Here is a 19612-nt window from a genome sequence, read left to right on the forward strand (position 1 = left end):
ACACACTTACATTGTAATGGCTGCTCCTGGGTAAGGAGCAAGGCTGTGCCAACTGTGCTCCAGTAGCACCGGAGTACTCCAGTAGCTGGTGCTCCAGGAGCTGGTGCTCCAGTGGCACCTGGGTACTCCAGTAGCTGGTACTCCAGTGGCACCTGGGTACTCCAGTAGCTGGTGCTCCAGTAGCACTGGGGTGTTCCAGTAGCTGGTGTTCCAGTAGCTGGTGCTCCAGTAGCACTGGGGTGTTCCAGTAGCTGGTGCTCTAGTAGCTGGTGCTCCAGTGGCACCGGGCCTCGCTGTCATGCCCTCCTGGGCACATGACAACATGCAACTCCAACGTCGCCATCTGACAGGTAGAGAGTCTGGCCACGTTCGAACAGTTTCAGTGGCAGGTTGAGTGAAAACAGCTGTGGTGCCAGAGGCCCTCCATGAAGTGACTCTTCTGACGGCCTGGTTCCCCCCATTCACCAGCCACCACCTGAGCCTACCTGGGGAGACCTGGCCTGTCTGACCCTTCCCGTGTCTGTGGCCCTAGGCCATGGCTGCAAGCACTTCTCACCACCACCCTCCAATGTCCATCCCGCCCCAGGGCCTCGTACAGCCCACAGCCAGAGTTCCCTCTGAACCACTAGAGCACCCGCTGAGCCCCTTGATCCAGCCCTGCCTGCCACCCACCTCCCTGCCACTGCCTCCAGCACAGCACCTCCACTTTCTTTAGCAAACCTCTTCCTTCCCAGGTCAGTGCTCATAGTGGGGCTCACTTCGTCTCACAGCCACGTGGTTGGTTCAGGAATGGACACATGGTCCTCATCATCCAATGACAGACGGCCGTGGGGGGGCTGGAAAGGGCTGGGCGGGGATCCGGAGGAGAAGCCGGCGCGGAGAAGGAGAGACCTGACCCAGCCTCCCCTGACGTCGGCGCTCTGGGAGGCTCCCGTTTAATGAGCCCATAAATCCCCTTCCCTGGACGCCAGGCCGGGCGAGCTGGGTCTGTGGCGGCAGCGGAGCTGTCCGTGCACGTGAGCAAACTCGGGCTGTGCCTCGCCCCCCGGGACCGCGGCAGGTGCAGCAGTGCCGGGGCCTCAGTTTCCCTGTCCGTGGAATGGGACTTCACCCCTGACAGCAGCGGTGACCGGGGAGGGGGCAGCGGCAGCCGGGCGGGTGTGGGCGCGGCCTGCCCAAGACCCTTTGGCTCCGTGACCTCCAGCAAGTCACTTGACTTCTCTGGGCCCCAGTTTCCTCGTTCGAAACGGGACTAATACTTTAAGTCAGGATGTCGTGAGAAGTCAATGGGATTGTGTACGGGAGGCTCTGAGCATGCGCTGGGCACACGCGAACTACCCTCCCCAAACCCGGTGACCACAGACTCTGCCCTCGCTGACCCCAGCAGACTCCGGGTGCCCCAGGAGGAAACCCTCCGGACAGTGCCCCCCCATCCCACCACCTCCCACGCTCCTCCAGCCCCCCTCGGACCCAGCCCCCGCCCCACCCCCACCGCTGCGGAGCAAGGGCTCCACCTTGCGTCCTCTGGGAGCCCGGCTGCCTCGCGGGGTCTGGGCGGGAGCCAGGGTCTGCTTGTTGGGGGAAGGGGGGCTGGCCCCCGGAGTCTGCGCCCACCCGCCCGGGACCGCCTGGGGCCACTTGGCAAAGTCCTTCCTTCCGGCCCCATCAGCCCGCCCCTAGTGGACTCGCTCCGTGGACGCGAGGGATTCCGAACATCCCCGCGGGGCGCGGGCCCTTTAAGGCGGTGGGCGGGGCGCGAGGCCGGCGGTATTAGCATACATTAGCATGCCCCGCCCCGCCCCTCCGCTGGGCGGCTCAGTCGGCCGGGAGCAGAGCGCCGGGCGCTCAGGACGTGGGGCGCGGGGACGTCCACGCCGTTCGCCCCGTGAGCGCGATGCCTGACCCGCCGCGCCCCCGGGCCCGGGCCCCGCCGCTGCCGCTGCCGCTGCTGCTGCTCGCGCTGGCGGCCCGCGGGGGCTGCGCCGCGCCCGCGCCCCGCGCCGAGGACCTCAGCTTGGGGGTGGTGAGTGCGCAGCCGCGAGGCGGCCCCGGGCGGGCGGACCCACCGGGCGCCCTCGACCCATTTCCCGGGCAGCAAAGCTAAGGCGGCGCCGGGCCGAGTGCCGGACGCGCGCGCACCGGGTCTGGGATCAGGCGCAGGTCCCTTCCCCGCCCCGTGCGCTCGGAGCGCGCCGCAGCCGCTGGAGCCTGCGGAGGGACGCCGGGGGTCGCCTGACCTGAACCCCACCCCCGGTTCGGAGCGGCCCCAAAGGGGGACCCTAGGCGGGTGGGACAGGCGTTGCACAGGGAGAAAGAAATGCGCCCCGCGTGCGTTCCCGCGGGAGGCCGGGAGAGGGGCGCGCACCCACAACCGAGGAAAGGCCGGGGCTGCGGAGTGTGGGCGCCCGGAACGCCGGTGATTCTCGAGTTGGGGTAGAAGGTGTTGGGGAGCGTGGGAGCCGGCCCCCAGCCCCCTACTGGGCATGGATCTTGGCCCTGCGTCACCTCTACTTCCACTGCCAGGGCGCCCAACCCTGCCCTGCCGCCCCCGTGTCTCTGACCTGAGCGTGGTGGGGTCCCCCTGCCGGTCCCAGGCTCGGATGCAGCCCCACCGCCTTCCCCAGCGCCCACGTCCTCCAACGCCAGCTGTCCCACTGGCTTGGGAGCCGAACTGGAGGCGGCAGCAGGGGCCTCTTCACAGCCCCTCCTCCGTGCAGCCCACCAGGCTTGGAGCCTCCTCTGGACCTGGGAGATGTGGATCAGACGACAGGGGTCTGCCACCCCTGCGAGGCCAGGCGCAGGTGCATTAAGCAGATTCCTTCTGAGGTTTCCACCCCTGCAGCTGCCCTTGCTGTGCTCAGACGGGCACCCGGACCAGGGCCCTCCGCGCTGTGCCCCCCACGTGGCCCACATCCACCAGCAGTCTCCTAAAGGGGAGCTGGGGGCCCCTCTCCCAAGGCCATTGACACGGGGAGCTCCAGGTGGATTTCAGGCAGGCGGGACATTTGGGGGGCATCTGCCACTCCTGCTTGGCAGGACTTGGCCACAGGTTCTAGATGAGAAACAGGCTCTGGCTGCCCAGCCGGTGAAACCGTCCAGAGGGTGCAGCCAGAGCCCCTGCATACAGACGTTCGAGGGGCCCCACGGCTGGCTTCTTCCCAGCCAAATGCCTCTGAGATCGTGTGGCTGCACCCACCTCCTCTGGGTTCTTTCGAGCTGGGGGTCTCCTGCTGGGGCACATGCTCTGGGGACATTGTGTTTCCTGTTCTGGGCTGAGGGACAGAGAACCCAGGCCTAGAAGGCTAACGGGGCTCACAATCAGGGGATGGAGCTCCGACCCGGTCAAGTTCGTTCATCAGATCCAGGGCAGTTCTGAAGTTTCTCCCTGCGCCCGAGCAGAGAGCGGTCAGGCACACTCCTCCAGGTCCGGCCGGGCAGCTCCTCCTCCCAGCTCCAGCCGGGGCAGCTCCTCCCCCTGCTCCCATGGGTTCCCCAGCACCCAGCGGGTCACAGGTCCTGCACCCTGTGGGATGTGCTGGAGAGGGGACCTGGCTCCCAGCCTGGAGCAGAGAGACAGCAGGGCCCTGGCGTCTAGCCCAGTGGGGAGAGCAGAGGGTGCTGCCCTTGCTAGGAGAGCCCCACCCCAAGGAGGCCAGGACCCTCCCGCCTGGTGTGGGAGAGGCCGTCCTGCCTCTTGACCCTGGTTTGTGAGCAGAGGGTGCCCTCTGGTGGCTTTTGTGGGAATGACACCTCAGAGCCTGAACCCCAGAGTTGCAAGAGGGCTTCGGGACACCCAGGATTTATGGGGAGCAGGGACTCCTTCCTGCTCCCTCTGAATACCGCCCCCCGGGACCCACTGACTGGATGCTCCGGTCTGGCCACCAGGCAGGAGAAGGGCCCCAGCATCATCCAGACAGAGCTGAGCCCTTGGGTCCTGAGAGGTGGGTCCCTGGAGGGGCTCCCCCAGCCCAGCCCACTGGCTTTAGCTGGGGACAAAGCCGGACTGAGGCCACTGCCCCCCGGCTGATGGTGACTGTCAGCCCATTGGTGTGGGAAAAAGGGTCTGTGCAGTGCCCTCCTGGCCCAGAGCAAAATACTTGGGCCACAGGGGAAGGACCGCGTCCCCCTCCTCCCCTCTTCCCCTGGGCCTTCCAGAAGTGTCCGGGCGCCAGGACCTCAGCCCCTAGTGTTCACGGAGGACAACCTGCCACCACTGTTGTGGGCCTGCTGTCCCCACCTCGCAGTCTGTCCTGGAGCACAGCCTGGCCAGACGTCTCCAGCTGTCCCACCAGGTCACTGCACGATGTCACACCCTTGGCCAGGTGCAGGCCGGGACACGAGGACCCGGGCCCTGCCGGGGGCCTGGGCGACAGGCCTGACGTGCCGGCGTGTGCCCTGCGGGCAGATTTCCCAACATGCCCTCAAAGGTGTCGCTCCCAGCAAGTCTGAGTCCTCATCACCTCGCATCACGCAGATGGGCCACGGGGCTTGTAGCTGAGATCGCGTGTGAGGGTGGCTGGGATGAGTGTCACCCCCGCTGACCCAGCAGCTCCCAGGGACTGAGCAGGGGATGATGGTGACCGGGAGCCAGGACCTCGCTGGGAACACCCTGCCCCCCACCTGGGGCCAGCACGGAGTGGGGGTGACCGAGCTGACAGTCACCCCCTCACCCTGGCCTCGGCCTGTGGCCTCTGGCCCCGGCACCCAGGGAGCCATGGACCCTCTGCGGGCTCAGGGTTGAGTCATGGACCTGGCAGGGGGCCAGGCGTATCCTTCACAGCCGCAGTGGAGAAACCAGCCACCTGCCCTCAGCCAAGAGCTAGAGAGCTGGGAAGGGTTAACGGGGAGCGGAGTGTCCCTCTGCTGATGTCTGAGGACCCCCAGCCTGCTCCTCGGCCCCTCCCACCCCCAGGCACCGCCAACAAGTGACAAGGCTCCGGGCGGGCGGCCAGGCGGAGGGACTGAGAAGTCTTTGTGGGCTTTGGTGTGGGAGCCAGTGTGGCCTGGGCAGGACCATGCCGGGCGCCTGTGGTTGAGCGGGGAGGGTGCCCAGTCCTCTCGTGGTGGGGACCCCAGGCTGCTGCTCGCCGGCCTCAGTGTGCTCGTCTGCTCAGTGGGGCCATGAGAGGGGCCGTGGGGTGCTGCCTGGGATGGCTCGGGGAGCGTCGCGTCTGAGGGGAAGGCTGCGAGGTCTTGGGGCTCCGCAGTGTTCCCTGACGCACTGCCGTCCTCAGGGCCTGCCCAGGGTGCTTGAGCATCTGATTTCTGTCTCCGTTGATGGCAACCTGGCCTTCCAGAAATGCGCACTGAGGGTGACGTGTCTGTCACTCGTTAGCTGACGGCCGCCGGGCTGCTCTCCAGCTCCCCCCGCTCTCGGGGACCAGGCTGGTTTGGACAGGATGCAGAGACAGGCAGATTCTCAGGGCTGTTCCGCCCTCTGTCTGCTCCCTGGACTTCCCAGACGGGCCCTGCCCCAGGGCCTTTGCACAAGCTGCTAGGCACCTGGCCAGCTCCCTCAGGTCACCCCCGGGGATGTGGTCCCCGAGCACCTGCTCCGGTGGCCTCACTTCCCACCCTAGCACAGTGGTTACGGACAGGCTCCGCAGCCAGACAGCCTGGGTTCACTGTGTGACCTAACCTGTCAGCACCTCCGTTTCCTCTTCTGTAAAATGGGGTCACAGTGCCGCCTCACTGGCCCAGCGGTTTTTCCCTGAGCAGCTGCTGTGTGCCAAGCACAAATGAACGCCACAGACGTGCACCCTGTTCCCACACAGCTGTCCCCCCGGTCGGTGAGCCGGGGGCAGGTCAGCGAAGGGAAAGGGTCGACCACGCCCACTGTCAGGACCCCTCATTGCAGTGACTGTGAAGTAATCGCTTCATTTGTTTGCCGTGGGTCTCTGTCCACTCCGGAGGATGGCAGGCGGGGTCTCCCCCGGTCTTTGCTGTCACAGGGGCACTTGCTAAGGGTGTGTTGGGGACCGCCACGGGATCACCCCCACAGCCAGCAGTTCCGTCAGTGATTATGGCCTCAGTTTCCTCAGCTGTGCATGGAGGGGAGGGCACCCCAGCTGCAGAGGGCGAAGAGCCGACAGAGCAGGTGCCGGCCTGCTCTGAGCTGGGCCTCAGTTTCCTCGTCTGCACAGTGGGTGGTGCCGGGCTGGTGGAGCCCAGTTGGAGCTGGAAGGTGGCTGACAGTTCAGCCATCTGTCCCCAAGGTCCCCAAGGAGCTGCCAAAGCCCGGGCCAGGGCCAGCCCACGGCACCGTGGCAGGGAGGGCAGCCGCGTGCCCCCACCTGGCCCGGCCAGCGTGCGTCCGAGGCTGGCTTCCTCCCCCAGCGGGGAGGGCGCCGCTGGGCTGTCTCCTGGGCCCTCCTCCCCCACGTGTAAGTGGCAAGGACAGGGCTGCCTGAGGCGGGCGCACAGTGAGCCCCTCTTGACTACCAGTGGCTGGCGTGACGGGCACCTGTGGCGGACGGACCGCCAGCGCTGCCCCGTGTGGTGGCGGCACCCCTGGAAATGCACTGACAGCCACCCAGGGCGGTTACGGGGCCACCGCACACCTGCTGGCGCCCAGCACGGCCACACCTGGTGCCACCTGCCCACCGGTGACCCGTGTGAACCCAGGGGCTCGGGGGAGCACGTGGGAAGGCTGGCAGTGAGCCAGGCGGTGGGGTCCCCCTTCCCGGGCCTCAGTTTCCCTATCTGCACACTGGCTCAGCTGGGGGAGGGGCTCCTTGGAGGTTGGCCTTGTGGGTTGGCACCTCTCCCCCGCCCCCGCCCCCTGCTGGCAGCCCCGCCCCCTCTGGCCTTCTGGAAGGCTCGGCACCACCCTCCCGCGCAGCCTGTTGCCCTGGAGACGTGCAGGCGCCTTGGTGATAGAGTGGGGAGGTGGGGGAGGTCCGTGGGTGTGCAGGGAGGGGATGCCCCCCACCTGTGGGACCTGTGGGCTCCCAGGTGTTGGGGGCGGGGCAGACCACAGCCTGTGGGGGTGGGGTGACTGCGTCCTTGGGGGAGGGGCTGCCTTGGCTCCTGGAGGCTGCAGGCACTGCTGCCCTGGCGGGACCACAGCCCGAGGACGGGCTCTCCCCTGGCATCTGGGCGTCCCGCTCCTCCCGGCCCCTGGCCGCCTCTGATGTTGAAAATGTATCAACTTCCAGGAAAACAATGTAAACCTCAGCCATTTGGCAATTTGGGGTGAGCTGCAACCGGGGGGCGGGCTGTTTCAGGTGCCCATCCCCATGGCCCCTCTCTGCCCTTCCTGGCTCAGTGGGGCTGACTGCTCCTCCCCATCATGAATGACGGCTTCGTGTTGGGGGCTCCGTGGTCTCGGCAGGCCCCCCACCTGCCCCGTGTGTCCACCTGAGGGTGGGGCTGCCAGCGTGCCCCCAGACCTGCCAGGGGCCTGCCCTGCTGTTACACCGTCCTCGGGGTCTCCCCTGGCGAGCTGGGGGCTGCTCCTTTGCTGCTGCTGGGCCCAGACGCCCACCACCACCGCTGCAGAGGCCTCGGTCTGGGTGGAGGGGGGGCGATGACCTGTGTGATGAGCTGTGTGATGCGCGTCGTCCGTCGGGAGAGGTGTCTGCACAGGGTGTTGGGATGTCTGAGCTGTAGGGTCAGACCCCAGCCCTCAGACTGGGCTCTGTTCTGAGAGTCCGGCCCCAGTGGGGACCGTAGACTGCGGAGTCCCAGGCCTGGTGGCACCAGTGGCCACTGCCCTCAGCTCTACCCCACCCTGGCCTGAGAGGGGAGGACACTCAGACCTGCAGCTGAGCCCTCCTGTCCGCGCTCGCTCGAGGCCTCTGAAGGCTGGGACCGCGGCGGCCGCCCGGCCAGGCTGCTAGGGGCCGGAGGGAGCAGCTCGTCTGAACCCCTGTCCCCCCCCACACCATCCTATCCCCAGGGAGCGAGGACGGCTCAGTGAGCTTGCAGGCAGGTCACCCCGGGGGTCAGTGGTTCTCACCTCTGCCCCACATCCACAGGCGAGAGAGCAGCCCAGAGAGGTTGAGTGACTCGCCTGGGTTGTCCAGCAAGGAGGTTGCTGAACGTCGGCCTGCGGTCCAGAGAGACCCGGGTTCGGTTCCTGCTAAGGGCATGTACCTCGGTTGCAGTTTGTCCCCGGCCCTGGTTGGGGTCGTGTGGGTGGCGACCACTCAATGTGATTCTTTTTTTTTTTTTTTTTATCCTCACCCAAGGACATTTTTCCATTTTTTGTACAGATAGAGTGGGAGGGAGAGAGAGGAAGAGAGAGAGAAACATCGACGTGAAGGGACACATCGAGTGGCTGCCACCCGCACGACCAACCAGGGCCAGGGACAAACTGCAACCGAGGTACGTGCCCTTAGCGGGAACCGAACCCCGGTCTCTCTGGACCACAGGCCAACGCTCTAACCGCTGAGCAAAACCGGCCAGGGCTCAATGTGTTTCTTTCACGTCAGTGTTTCTCTCTCTCCCTCCCTCCCACTCTACCTGAAGATAAATGCAAAAATGTCCTCGGGTGAGGATAAAAAAAAAAACAGGGTCTCGGCCCAGGGCCCTTCTGAGTGAGGCCCAGACCTCGGGTCCCAGGGGCTGCCTCGCAGGGCCTGGATTTGCACGTTTAGTAACTTTTTAAAGTGTGGTTCTCTTCCGTGCGCCCCGGGCGCCTGCCGCCCCGAGTGAGCGGGCAGGCGGCCCCAGCAGTTGTGGGGGGCACATTCCACCCGGCCGCTGAGGGGAGGGCAGAGGGGCCCCGTGGGCTGATGGAGAGGGGCCAGGCCGGGCCCCCACTCCCCCTCACTCGGCTCTCTGCCCAGGAGTGGCTGAGCAGGTTCGGCTACCTGCCCCCCGCAGACCCTGCCGCTGGGCAGCTGCAGACGCAGGAGGAGCTGGCCAAGGCCATCGCCGCCATGCAGCGCTTTGCCGGCCTGGAGGCCACCGGCGTCCTGGGTGGGTCCCAAAGCCCCGTCCCGAAGCGGGGTTCTCCCCACCCCTCCCGTCCAGGCCTGCACCCCCCAGAGGGTGGGGTCAGGGACAGGCCTGCTGTCCCTGGGCAGGGCCAAGGCGTCCCGCTAGGTGGGAGCCGCTCCGTAGCCACCCGCACTGTCCCCCCAGAGCCCACACAGCACAGCAGGGGTGCAGGCTCCATGCCCACAGGGCCTGCATTTTCTGCCCCTCCAGATGCCAGCCTGGTGCTGCCCCAACTCCCAGCTCTCTAAGAGAAACCAGAAGTCGGGGGGTTAGTGAACACCCCACTTTTTACATGCTGGCCACGAACTCCAGTTTTGTGAAGACCCCCCAGGGCTGGCTGCTGGGAACCTGTCTGTCCCCAGGCCCCTGAGGGGAGAAAGTGTGTCCGGGAAACGCAGGAGGTTGGCAGAACTGGTCGGGGCCCTGCCGTGCGTTAGTGACCCCGTCCCCGCCAGACCCGTGGGTGGAGGTCACAGCCCTCGGGGGGCTGGCGCTGACCCCCGCCCGCCTGCAGACGAGGCCACCCTGGCGCTGATGAAGACCCCTCGCTGCTCGCTGCCCGACCTGCCGGCTGCGGCCCCCTTTCGCAGGCGGCGGCAGGCTCCCGCCCCGACCCGGTGGAGCAAGAGGAACCTGTCCTGGAGGTGGGTGCAAGGCCTCCCTGTCCTGGTCTTAGTGTCCGGGGGCTGCTGGCCACCCACACCGGGGCTCCAGACCACAGGGCTTTGCCCCCTCGGTTCCGGCCCGGAAGTCCAAGGTCCCACGTCGCAGGGCGGGCTCCTCCCAGGCTATGTCCACCCCGCCCATCACTCCAGGCCCCGCCTCCCTCCCCAGATGGCCACGTCCTCTCTGTCTGTTGTCCTCTCTCTGCGGGAACACTCTCCGTGGATTTAGTGCCCCCCACCCCCTCCCAGGATGGTCTGGGCTCAATCCCTGCCTTAACTGCACTGCAAAACCTCAGGTCCAAATAGGGCCCCAACACCCAGCCCGGGAGGGACAGCCCAGGGAGCACACTCCGGCCTGGGGCGGGGACACTTGGCCTGTCCGGGTGACCCGACCCCCGGCTCCAACCCCGCCCGCCCCAGGGTCCGGACGTTCCCGCGGGCCTCGTCCCTGGGCCGAGACACGGTCCGCGCGCTCATGCACTACGCCCTCAAGGTCTGGAGCGACATCACGCCCCTGAACTTCCACGAGGTGGCCGGCAGCACCGCCGACATCCAGATCGACTTCTCCAAGGCCGAGCACAACGACCGCTACCCCTTCGATGGCCCCGGCGGCACCGTGGCCCATGCCTTCTTCCCCGGCGACCACCACACTGCAGGGGACACCCACTTTGACGATGACGAGGCCTGGACCTTCCGGTCCTCAGGTGTGTCTGGGCTGAGCCCTCAGGACCCTGCATAGCCCAGGGGTCCCGACAGACCCCGGGAACTGGCAGGGAGCCACGCTGACCCTGTGAAGGTAGAGAAAGCGCCAAGGCCTCCTGAGGGGACCAGGACGGCCACGTGGCACAGGGTGAGGACGTGGGCAGGGAGGAGGGGCCTCGTGGAATTAGTCCACACCCCGGTCTATGAGTCCGCACCCCAGTCTACGAGAGCCCTGGCCCTGAGCCCTCCAGCCCTCCCTGTAGGCTGGGGTCCAGGTGACCTAAAGTATCCGCCACGTGGCTGACCCCACAGACCCCGGCCTGTGCACGTACTCACCTGTCCCTGCGGCTGCCCCCCCTGCTCACTCCTCCCGTGTCCCCAGATGCCCACGGCATGGACCTGTTCGCCGTGGCTGTGCATGAGTTCGGCCACGCCATCGGGCTGAGCCACGTGGCGGCCACGCACTCCATCATGCAGCCCTACTACCAGGGCCCCGTGGGCGACCCGCTGCACTACGGGCTCCCCTACGCAGACCGGGTGCGTGTCTGGCAGCTGTACGGTGAGTGCTCCCCCAGAGCCCCACAGCCTCCCGAAGAGGGGGGCAGAAGCTGGGGGCCCCCCAGTGCAGAGCCCGCGGGGGTAGAGTTCTGTCTGCTCAGCCCGCATGCCCAGCACCAGGCGCCCCCCCGGCGGGCACGTGCATGGAGTGAACACGCACTGTGCTGTCCCCGGGTGTCCCCGCCTCACCCGGACAGCTCTGCGTCTGAGCCCCAGGGGTCTCAGAGGTGACAGGTGGCGTGACCGTGCCGGGCCCTGTGCACAGCACCTGTGAAGTGGGAGCTGTGTCCCCACCAACGGGGGGAGCTGAGGCAGGGTGACCACTTAGGCCGAGCCAGCAGCCAGGGGTGGCCCAGAGCCCGCTGCTGGAGACACGTGGGGCCTGGGGCGGGAGGAGGCCGTCTTGGGAGCGGCTGAGGCCAGACGAAACCCCCGTCTCCTTCTCCCTGCCTTCCGTGTCCTCCCTGCACCCACCACCCTCTGCCTTCTCTGGGAGTTCTGTGGCCTGTCGAGGCCGCTCCTTCCGTGGGACGACCTGTTTGCAAGGTCCGTCCGCATCCTGGGGATCCGTCCTTCGTCCCTGCTCAGGGCGGACGGTTCTCCCTCCGCTCGCCCCTGGGCGTCCCCGCGCTGCTGTCAGGGATCACGCTGCTGTGAGCGCCCAGCACCGCGTTCTGGTTGGACACCTGTCTTCTGTTGTCCGGGGTCCGGTCAGGGTTGTCCCTGCTCACAGTCGGTGCTGGGCTCCGGGCCACGCACAGGCCCATTGCTGGCGTCCACCCGGGGTTCAGGAAGGGTGCTGGGATTTGGGGGAGGCGGGCCCTCTGGGTTCCATGCAGTCCCCCTGTCTCCACAGGCGTGCGGGAGTCCGTGTCCCCCACGGCACAGCCCGACTCCACAGAGCCCAGGGAGCCCCCCCACCTGCCGGAGCCCCCTGACAACCGGTCCAGCACCCCGTAAGCATGGGCCCCTCTCCCCTGCCGCTGCACCCCAGCAGGCTCGGTGTCCTGGGCTCCAGGCTCCTCTGAGAAGGGCCCAGCCCTGAGCCATGCTTTGCTTTTCCAGCTCCCAGACAGTGGGGGGACACCTGCTCCCCAGCCTGGGCAGAGGTGTTGCATTCACATGTGTGACGTCCTTGTGGCCTCTGTCTCTGTCACTGACACACGTGTAACAAGCGCCCTGGCCCCTAATATCAGACCACCGCCTTTTCCAAACCTGGGGACTCTGTGGGTCAGGAATTCAGACGGGTGGGGGGTGGGTCACCGCTCCACCGTGGAGGGGCCTTGTCACTGGGGGGGCTTGGGAGATGGGAGACCTGGGCTGTGCCGGGCTGGTGCGGCTGGGGCACGCGCATGCACATGCACACGCATGCACCTGCACACACATGCATGTGCACACATGCGCACACACGTGTGCATGTGCACGCGCATGCAGCCTGTGCATGAGTCTGCAGTCCCACAGGCCTTGTCCCAGGAAGCATCCTGAGGGCTGGGCTGGACCGAATCCAGGGGGATGCTGCCCACCTTGGAGGCCACTTTAGGGAGCCCCTGGGTTAAAGCAGCCACCCGCTCTTGGGGCTCCTGGGGTCACAGGCCGCACCTGCACCCTGCCCCGCCCCACACCGCCTACTCAGCCTGCTCTGTGCCACCCTCGTGTCCACACGCGCTGAGCTCACATATGGATACTGAGGCTCACTCGGTGTAGTTTGACGCTTCCCTCACTTGGCTGTGGACAGCACGAGGCCCACTAAGGTCTGAAGGGGTTGCTCTCCCTTCTCCGTCCACTTGTTCCTTAAGTTACCGTGGCGACGGTGCACACTCCTAAAGGCACCACTGGCCCTCCCGTGCGCGTGTGCATGCGTGTGTGTGTGTGTGTACGCGCCCCACACGCACCTGAGAAGGTCGGTACTGGGCGCACGTGTCCGACGGGCCCGGCGTGTGTCGCCTTCTTGCCTGCGGCCCGTCGGGAGCAAGGATGCAGGGCGTGTGCCCAGCTGTGTTCTCGGCTCCGTGTCCTGCCGACGGTTCAGTTCTGGACTTTGCACCGTCACGCTGTCCTGAGCCGTCCCTCAGGCAGGGCCACAGCCACAGCGGGGCCCCGCACGATGGCCGGCATTTCCGCGGACGGTGGGCGTGAGCTGGAGCGCCGGCCTGTTCAGATGCGGACCTGGCCGGGGTCCGTCTCGCCTGCTAGTGTCTCGGCGGCAGGAGCGCGTGGGCTCCCTCAGGTGGCCCCTCAGTGGCTCAGGCTGGGGCTCCGCCTGCTCTCCCCCCAGGACGCAGAGGGACGTGCCGCACAGGTGCACCACTCACTTCGACGCGGTGGCCCAGATCCGCGGAGAGGCCTTCTTCTTCAAAGGTAGCGCAGGGGTGCGGCGCGGGGGGCAGGTGCCCTGGGCCAGGCCGGCCACCTGCAGCCCCGCCCTGCGCCCGCAGGCACGTACTTCTGGCGGCTGACCCGCGATCGGCACCTGGTGTCGCTGCAGCCGGCACAGACACACCGTTTCTGGCGTGGCCTGCCGCTGCACCTGGACGGCGTGGACGCCGTGTACGAGCGCACCACCGACCACAAGATCGTCTTCTTCAAAGGTGGGCTCCCTGCCAGGCTGCTCCCGGGGCCTGAGCTCGCTCCGCACACAGAGCGGAGACCTTCCCGTCCGCCTGGGTCCCGCCAGCGCGTGTTTGCTGAGCACCCACTCTGGGCCCCGCGCTGTGAGACGCTGCACAGACCAGGGGCTGAGACACGAGGCCCTGCCCGCCCTGGGGGGGGCACACGATCAGCAGGCACAAGCGATGAGGAAAGTAATTCTGGGCGAACCTGAGGCAACGGCCTGTGCAAAGGTCCTGGGGCAGAAAAGGTCCTGCCGAGTGCAGAGAGGGCTACGAGGCTGGAACTGGGAGGGGCGAGGACACAGGACGGAAGTGCAGGGGCAAGGGGCTGACTCGCGTGCAGTGGGGACCCCGTCCAGGCCTGTGTGTCATCCGGGGGACATCAGTCCACCCTCGGGCCCGCTCCCGGGGAGTGACCTTCAGTGTGGGGAGGAGGCCGGATGGGCCTGGAGCTCTGGGGGCCCCAGGCTGCTGGCCTCCGTCCCACCCCGCACAGGGGCTTCTGTGCTTCTGGGACACGGGCAGACTCCCCGCAGGGAAGCCATCCCGCTGTCCCCGCCCAGCTAGCTCAGCCTCCGTGTGCGGGGCCCGGGGCCCAAGCCCTCTCACGGTGGGTCCACCTCAGTCTCGCTGCCCAGGCCTGGCCGCCGTCGGGATGTCCTCTGGACTTGACTGCTTCTCAACACGTGAAAACAGAATCCACAGCTGCGGGTCTGAGGGGTCAGGAGCGTGGCCCCCGGGGCCGTTCACTCAGCTGCCCCATCCCAGGCACCCGCCCCGCCTCACAGTCCTGGCCGCGGGCCTGACGCCTTCACCTCCCGCTCACAGGCGTTTCCGCCGTTTCCAGTTTCCCGCAAAGGACGTTTTTGCTTGTTACTTATTTATCTTTAAAATATGTTTTGATTGACTTTTAGAGAGAGAGGAAGGGAGCGAGAGAAACATCCATGTGAGAGAGAAACATCGATCAGCTGCCTCCTGCACGCCCCCTACTGGGGGTCGAGCCCACCACCTGGGCATGTGCCCTGACCAGGAGTCGAACCGGGACCTCTTGGTGCCTGGGACAACGCTCAGCCCACTGAGCACACCGGCCGGCCTGTCTTAACCATATTCGATCACACAGCTCAAGGGCATTAAGCACATTCACAGCCGTGTGGCCGTCACCACCACCTTCTCCAGGACTCTGTCATCTTCCCAAACTGAAGCTCTGTCCCCATGAAACCTACCCGCAGCCCCTGGCACCCACCGTCTACTCTCTGTCCCCGTGAATTTGACATTTCCAGGTCCCTGGTGCAGGTGGGATCATGCGCTGTTTTTCCTTCGGTGGTTTATTCCACTCATCACGTCGTCAGGATTCATCCTTAAGGCAGAGGTGGATTCCCTTCCTCGTATCATCCGCTCAAGGACGCTCGGGTTCCGTGCAGCTCTTGGCCGCTGTGGCTGATGCTGTGCACACGGGTGTGGGCATCGCTCCCTGCCCCTGCTCGCTCCAGGTGCAGGCACAGAACGGGGCTGGGCGCCATGGCCGCTCTGCGTGTGCTCGTCTGACGACCCCACCCTTTCGAAGGCGGCGCCCCCGTGCCCGGCGCACACCCTTGCCGACACGCGTCGCTCGGTCTCGAGTGGCCGTCGGGGTGGGTGAGCATGGTGTCGCCGCGGCTTTGGTGCGCGTGTCCCTCGTGGCACCGCTGCCGAGCATCTTTCCGTGTGACGCGTGGCCGTTGGCATGTGTTCTTTAGTGAAACGTCTCCTGCGGTCCTCTGTCCAGCCAAGGTTTCTAGATGTTGTGCTTCCCTTTGCCGGGACAGCAGGGCTGATGTCGCTCAGCCGGGGGGAGGACCTGCGTCCCCACCTGGAATCACCCACGTCCGAGTCGGGGGTGTGCCCGGAGCGCCTCAGCCGTCCTCGGAAAGTGTGACGTGTAGATCTGAAGTTCCGGGTGGTGTCTGGCCTTCTGCAGGTGCTCCCGCGTGTCCGGTCACACCTGCCGGACGCCTGTCACGTCTCGGCCTCAGGAGGCTCCTGGCCCGCCTGGCAGAAGCGGAGGAGGGAGGGCAGATACGGGGCATCTCCTGGGCCGTGACGCCTCCCGAGACTGCGAAGCGGCTGCCTTCTCGGGACCTGGGTGCTGGCGGCGCCAGGCACGGGGCAGGTGGCAGGACAGGGCTTGGGCTCACGGGACTGGTGGGTCCTGTGGGGTGGAGGCGTCGTGGGGGTGACGGGCGGGACACCAGGGCTGGAGCCCCCGCCTGCGGGCGGGCTGAGCCCAGCCGGCTCTTTCTCTCCCCAGGAGACAGATACTGGGTGTTCAAGGACACCCACGCAGAGGAAGGATTCCCGCGGCCCGTCTCGGACTTTGGCCTCCCTCCCGGCGGCGTCGACGCTGCCTTCTCCTGGGCCCACAATGACAAGACTTATTTCTTTAAGGGCCAATTGTACTGGCGCTACGATGAGCACACGCGGCGCATGGACCCTGGCCACCCGGCCCAGAGCCCCCCGTGGAGGGGCGTCCCCAGCACCCTGGACGACGCCATGCGCTGGTCGGATGGTGAGCCAGCGGGGGCCGAGGGTGGGGTGCCGCCTCAGTCTCCCCACCTGCAGACCGGGATCCAGAGAGGGTGGCTGGGAGTCGCCCTGAGCCAGTGAGTGCACCTGTGCTCACTGTCACTGACCCCCAGGGTCCCGTCGCAGCAGGCGGCCGCCGCGCTCTGCCCCTCCCCTCCCCGACCCGGCCGTACTGATGACCGCTGTGCCCACAGGGGCAGCGTCACGGGGGCTGAAGTTCCTGCTCAGTTTTCAAAGCTCCGGTGCCCAGGACGGCCTGGTGCACCGTGGGCCCTCAGTAGTGTCCAGCAGGGGAGACACCCAGGGGCATCTCCTCCCTCCCCTGCCTGCAGGCAGCTAAAGAGCTCTCCAGCCCCGGGACAGACAGACAGACGGACAGACAGAGGCTGGCCCTGCAGCCTGCACTCAGCTGCCCTCCGTCTCCTCCCCAGGGGCCGCCTACTTCTTCCGCGGCAGGGAGTACTGGAAGGTGCCGGACAGCGAGCTGGCCGCGGCGCCCGGGTACCCGCAGTCCACCGCCCGGGACTGGCTGGCCTGCCGAGACCCGCAGGGCGACTCCGCGGGGGCGGAGGGAGGGGCCGGGGCCCACGCCCCGCCCGGGCAGCACGACCACAGCCACTCAGAGGACGGCTACCAGGTGTGCGCCTGCAGCTCCCTGGCTGCCGACCCCCCGGGGGCCTTGGACTCCCTGCTGGTCGCCAAGCTGCTGCTGCTGAGCTTCCTGTGGAGGGGGGCCTGGGCCCTAGCGCTCTGACAGCCGGTGCGAGAGGACAGACGGTCACAGCCCAGGGCTGCCCAGGGCAGGGACGGTGCGCCCGCCCTCCAGCACCCAAAGCAAGAGCTCCCAGAGGGGAAGGGTGTGGCCTGGGGACCCGGCCTAGCGGCCCCGGAACAGAGCACCGTGTCAGCCTCCCAGCCGGCGCGCGGCCCAGGGCGTGGCCCCCTGGCCGGTGGACACTGACTCTGGACGCAGGAGCACCGAGCCTGCTGCTCCGCCTCCACCCACCCTGGCGCAGCCCAGCCGGGAGTCCGGGAGACATTGTCCTTGCAGCCAGGGGACACCGAGCTCCACTGACGGGCCGGGCAGCAGGGCCGGTGGCCTCACTTGGGCCCTGGACCGCACAGCACGGCCGGCACCCCCCATTCGCGTCTGCACTGCGTCCCTGGTCCCTGGTGCTTCTGCCCACCCGTGGGCTCCTGTCCCCGGGCCCAGAGGGCCTGTCACTGCTTCGCTCAGGCAGCTGCCACCCCAGACGAGCCCCCACGTGGGGGCCACCGCTGGACTCCCTGTGACACCACCCACACGGCCCCCTGCTTCCTAGCGCACAGGCTCAGCTCCCTGACACCCTTCCAGCGGGGCCCGGGGTGGCCGCGCTCCAGACCTGGACCCCAAGCCCGCCTGTACTCAGGTGGTGGGGGCCTCCAGGGGGGCTGTACAGTGGTCACTTCCTCCTTGGGGTTCACCAGCACCGTTCTATCCAGCACTTCGACGACTCCGTGTCCCCGGGGTCATGACACCCATTTCACAGATGGGCAAGTGGAGGCCGGCTCAGGAAATGAGCTTCCTGCCTGCAGCCCGGGGCCTCTCAGGTCTCAGGTCCGCCGCTCTGGCTGGCGCGTCCGACGAAGCCTGTGGGTGAAGGGGCGTGCAGGAGACGGGAGGCGCCTGGGGCGTGGCTGCCAGCCCGCCTGCTGCCCGGGGTTCAGGGTCCAGGACAGCAGCCTCCGTCCCGCCCAGAGGGGCAGGGGAGCCCCTGGGTCAGGAGCCCGCCTCCTGCACTGCGGGGAGCCATTCACCAGAGTTCCCGGGGGTGTGGACTGGGCCTGGAGGGGCCTCCTAACACCCAGAGCGAACATGGGGTTCAGGTAGGAAGAGACTACTGAGGAGCATAGGCTGTGAGGCTCAGAACCGGGGCTGGTGCCCAGCAGGGCCCCCCGCCTGCAGTGTGATGTCCTTGGGGTGCAGGAGGCCACCTGGGGAGGAGGAGGAGGAGTTGGTCCCAGGCAGGGGGCAGGGGCCAAGGCAGGAGCCGCAGCGCAGACGTCCGGGCAGGCAGGCCTGCTGAGCAGAAAGCTGTGTCCTCCCACGAGAGAACTGCCACCCCCGGGCGGTAGCTGCTACAGGGCATCGAGTTCACAGCCTGGTAACAGGAAGTCACCCCTGAATGTCCCCACTAGCCCGAGGGAGGGGCAGGAAAGTCACTGCTTGAGAGCACACCCTCACCTGCGCCCAGGTAGCAGAGACAGGACCCAGAATGCTCAGCTGCCGCAGCAGGCTCCAGGCCGCGTCCCAGGCCGGTCTGCCCGCCGTCTGGTCCCTGGAGCTGGGAGGGCTCTGTGCCCATCAGACCACTCATTGGAAGTCTCTCCTCGCTCGTTTAGGGCGCCCCTGCCCGCCCACTCCCCCGCATGGCCCCCCTCCATTTGCAGGGGTCCCTGTGCATTTTGGGAAAGGGCCCAGAGAGGATGGGGGCAGAGCCTCAGCCCCGGGGGCAGAGCAGACCGGACCAGGTCTGCAGGAAGCCAGGCCGTTAAGGTGGGTGGTGGTCTTGCCGTCGTGTTAAAGCCAAACACTTTGATAAAACTTTCTCACCAAGTCTGTCTTGTGTAAAGACACGAACGCCAGGGACAGAGTCAGGGACCCCGCGTGGGGTCAGGAGGGACGAGTCATCGGTGACATCCTCAGCTTCCGTCTGGGCTCCCGAGCAAACCCACGGCACACACCGCCCCTCCCCTCCTCCTCCACACACGTCTGTCTCTACACTTTGAAATAATCTGTTCAGAGGAGTTGCAGGTAGAGGACAGGAACCTTCTCTTACCTACATCGTCTGGGGCACTTCCCACGGTCACAGTTTGACTTTGCCCCACGGTCAAATCAAGAAATAACGGGACCCGTCAGGTCTCTGCACTTGTCCCGACACCCTCTGTGGACAACGCGACCCAGCGTCCCCGGGACCCTGAGCTGCCCCCGGGTTTCGTTCTCCAAGCCCCTCGGTCTTCCCTTGCCCTCCACGACCTTGGCACCCCCGAAGCTCCGGGGCGGTCGCAGCCTGAAGAGTCTCAGTCAGTTTCCGGTTCTGCGTCTTGGGCCGGCGTGTGGCAGGATGATGCTGTGCACAGTTTCGGTGTCAGGTAAGTCGCCGCAGAAACACCTGGAGGTTTCACGGGGAGACGGAGGGTTTTCGGCCAAAGTCTATTTTTATCCCTGGCTGAGCTGGCTCCACTTGGAGAAGTGGAGGGCCCTCCAGGGACACTGCTGCCATGGTGACAGCCCTGGACAGATCCCCCGAAGGAGGTCAGAGCACACCTGCCGCACCAGGAAGGGCGAGGACCCCACGCCGGGCACAGGGGCGGTGACCTCCGCGGGGCTCGGCCTCGTGGGCAAACACATGGCCCCGCGCGTGGGTGCCACGTGTACAAAGCGTCGCCACGGGTGGCTGCAAGGGCCAGAACACATTTTGCAGGTGGGGACACTGAGGCACTGGTCTGGGCTGAGGGGGCCCTATCAAACGCTGCAGCCTGGGGGCTCAAACAGTCTGACTCCCAGTCCCGGAGGCTGGGAACCCCAGG

General features: G+C 66.7%; 1 protein-coding gene across 1 annotated transcript; it reads left to right on the forward strand.

Moving 5' to 3' along the window:
• Positions 1-1894: 1894 nt before the first annotated feature.
• Positions 1895-16796, forward strand: MMP17 (matrix metallopeptidase 17). The gene is made up of 10 exons (XM_036277307.1): positions 1895-2023; positions 8793-8925; positions 9461-9590; positions 10032-10315; positions 10696-10872; positions 11728-11827; positions 13147-13229; positions 13307-13459; positions 15768-16025; positions 16474-16796. The coding sequence occupies exons 1-10, from the start codon at positions 1895-1897 to the stop codon at positions 16794-16796; spliced, it is 1770 nt and encodes a 589-aa protein (XP_036133200.1).
• The last annotated feature ends 2816 nt before the right edge of the window (positions 16797-19612 follow it).

The sequence above is a fragment of the Molossus molossus genome, unplaced genomic scaffold (assembly GCF_014108415.1).
Source record: "Molossus molossus isolate mMolMol1 unplaced genomic scaffold, mMolMol1.p scaffold_m16_p_22, whole genome shotgun sequence".
Taxonomy (NCBI): Eukaryota; Metazoa; Chordata; class Mammalia; order Chiroptera; family Molossidae; genus Molossus; species Molossus molossus.

Excerpts from the sequence above, each read along its gene's own strand:
- MMP17 (XM_036277307.1), top strand. The coding sequence starts at position 1,895 with ATGCCTGACCCGCCGCGCCCCCGGGCCCGGGCCCCGCCGCTGCCGCTG. Across the intron at positions 2,024-8,792 it reads AGGACCTCAGCTTGGGGGTG|GAGTGGCTGAGCAGGTTCGG; the intron begins GTGAGTGCGCAG and ends CTCTCTGCCCAG. Across the intron at positions 8,926-9,460 it reads GGAGGCCACCGGCGTCCTGG|ACGAGGCCACCCTGGCGCTG; the intron begins GTGGGTCCCAAA and ends GCCCGCCTGCAG.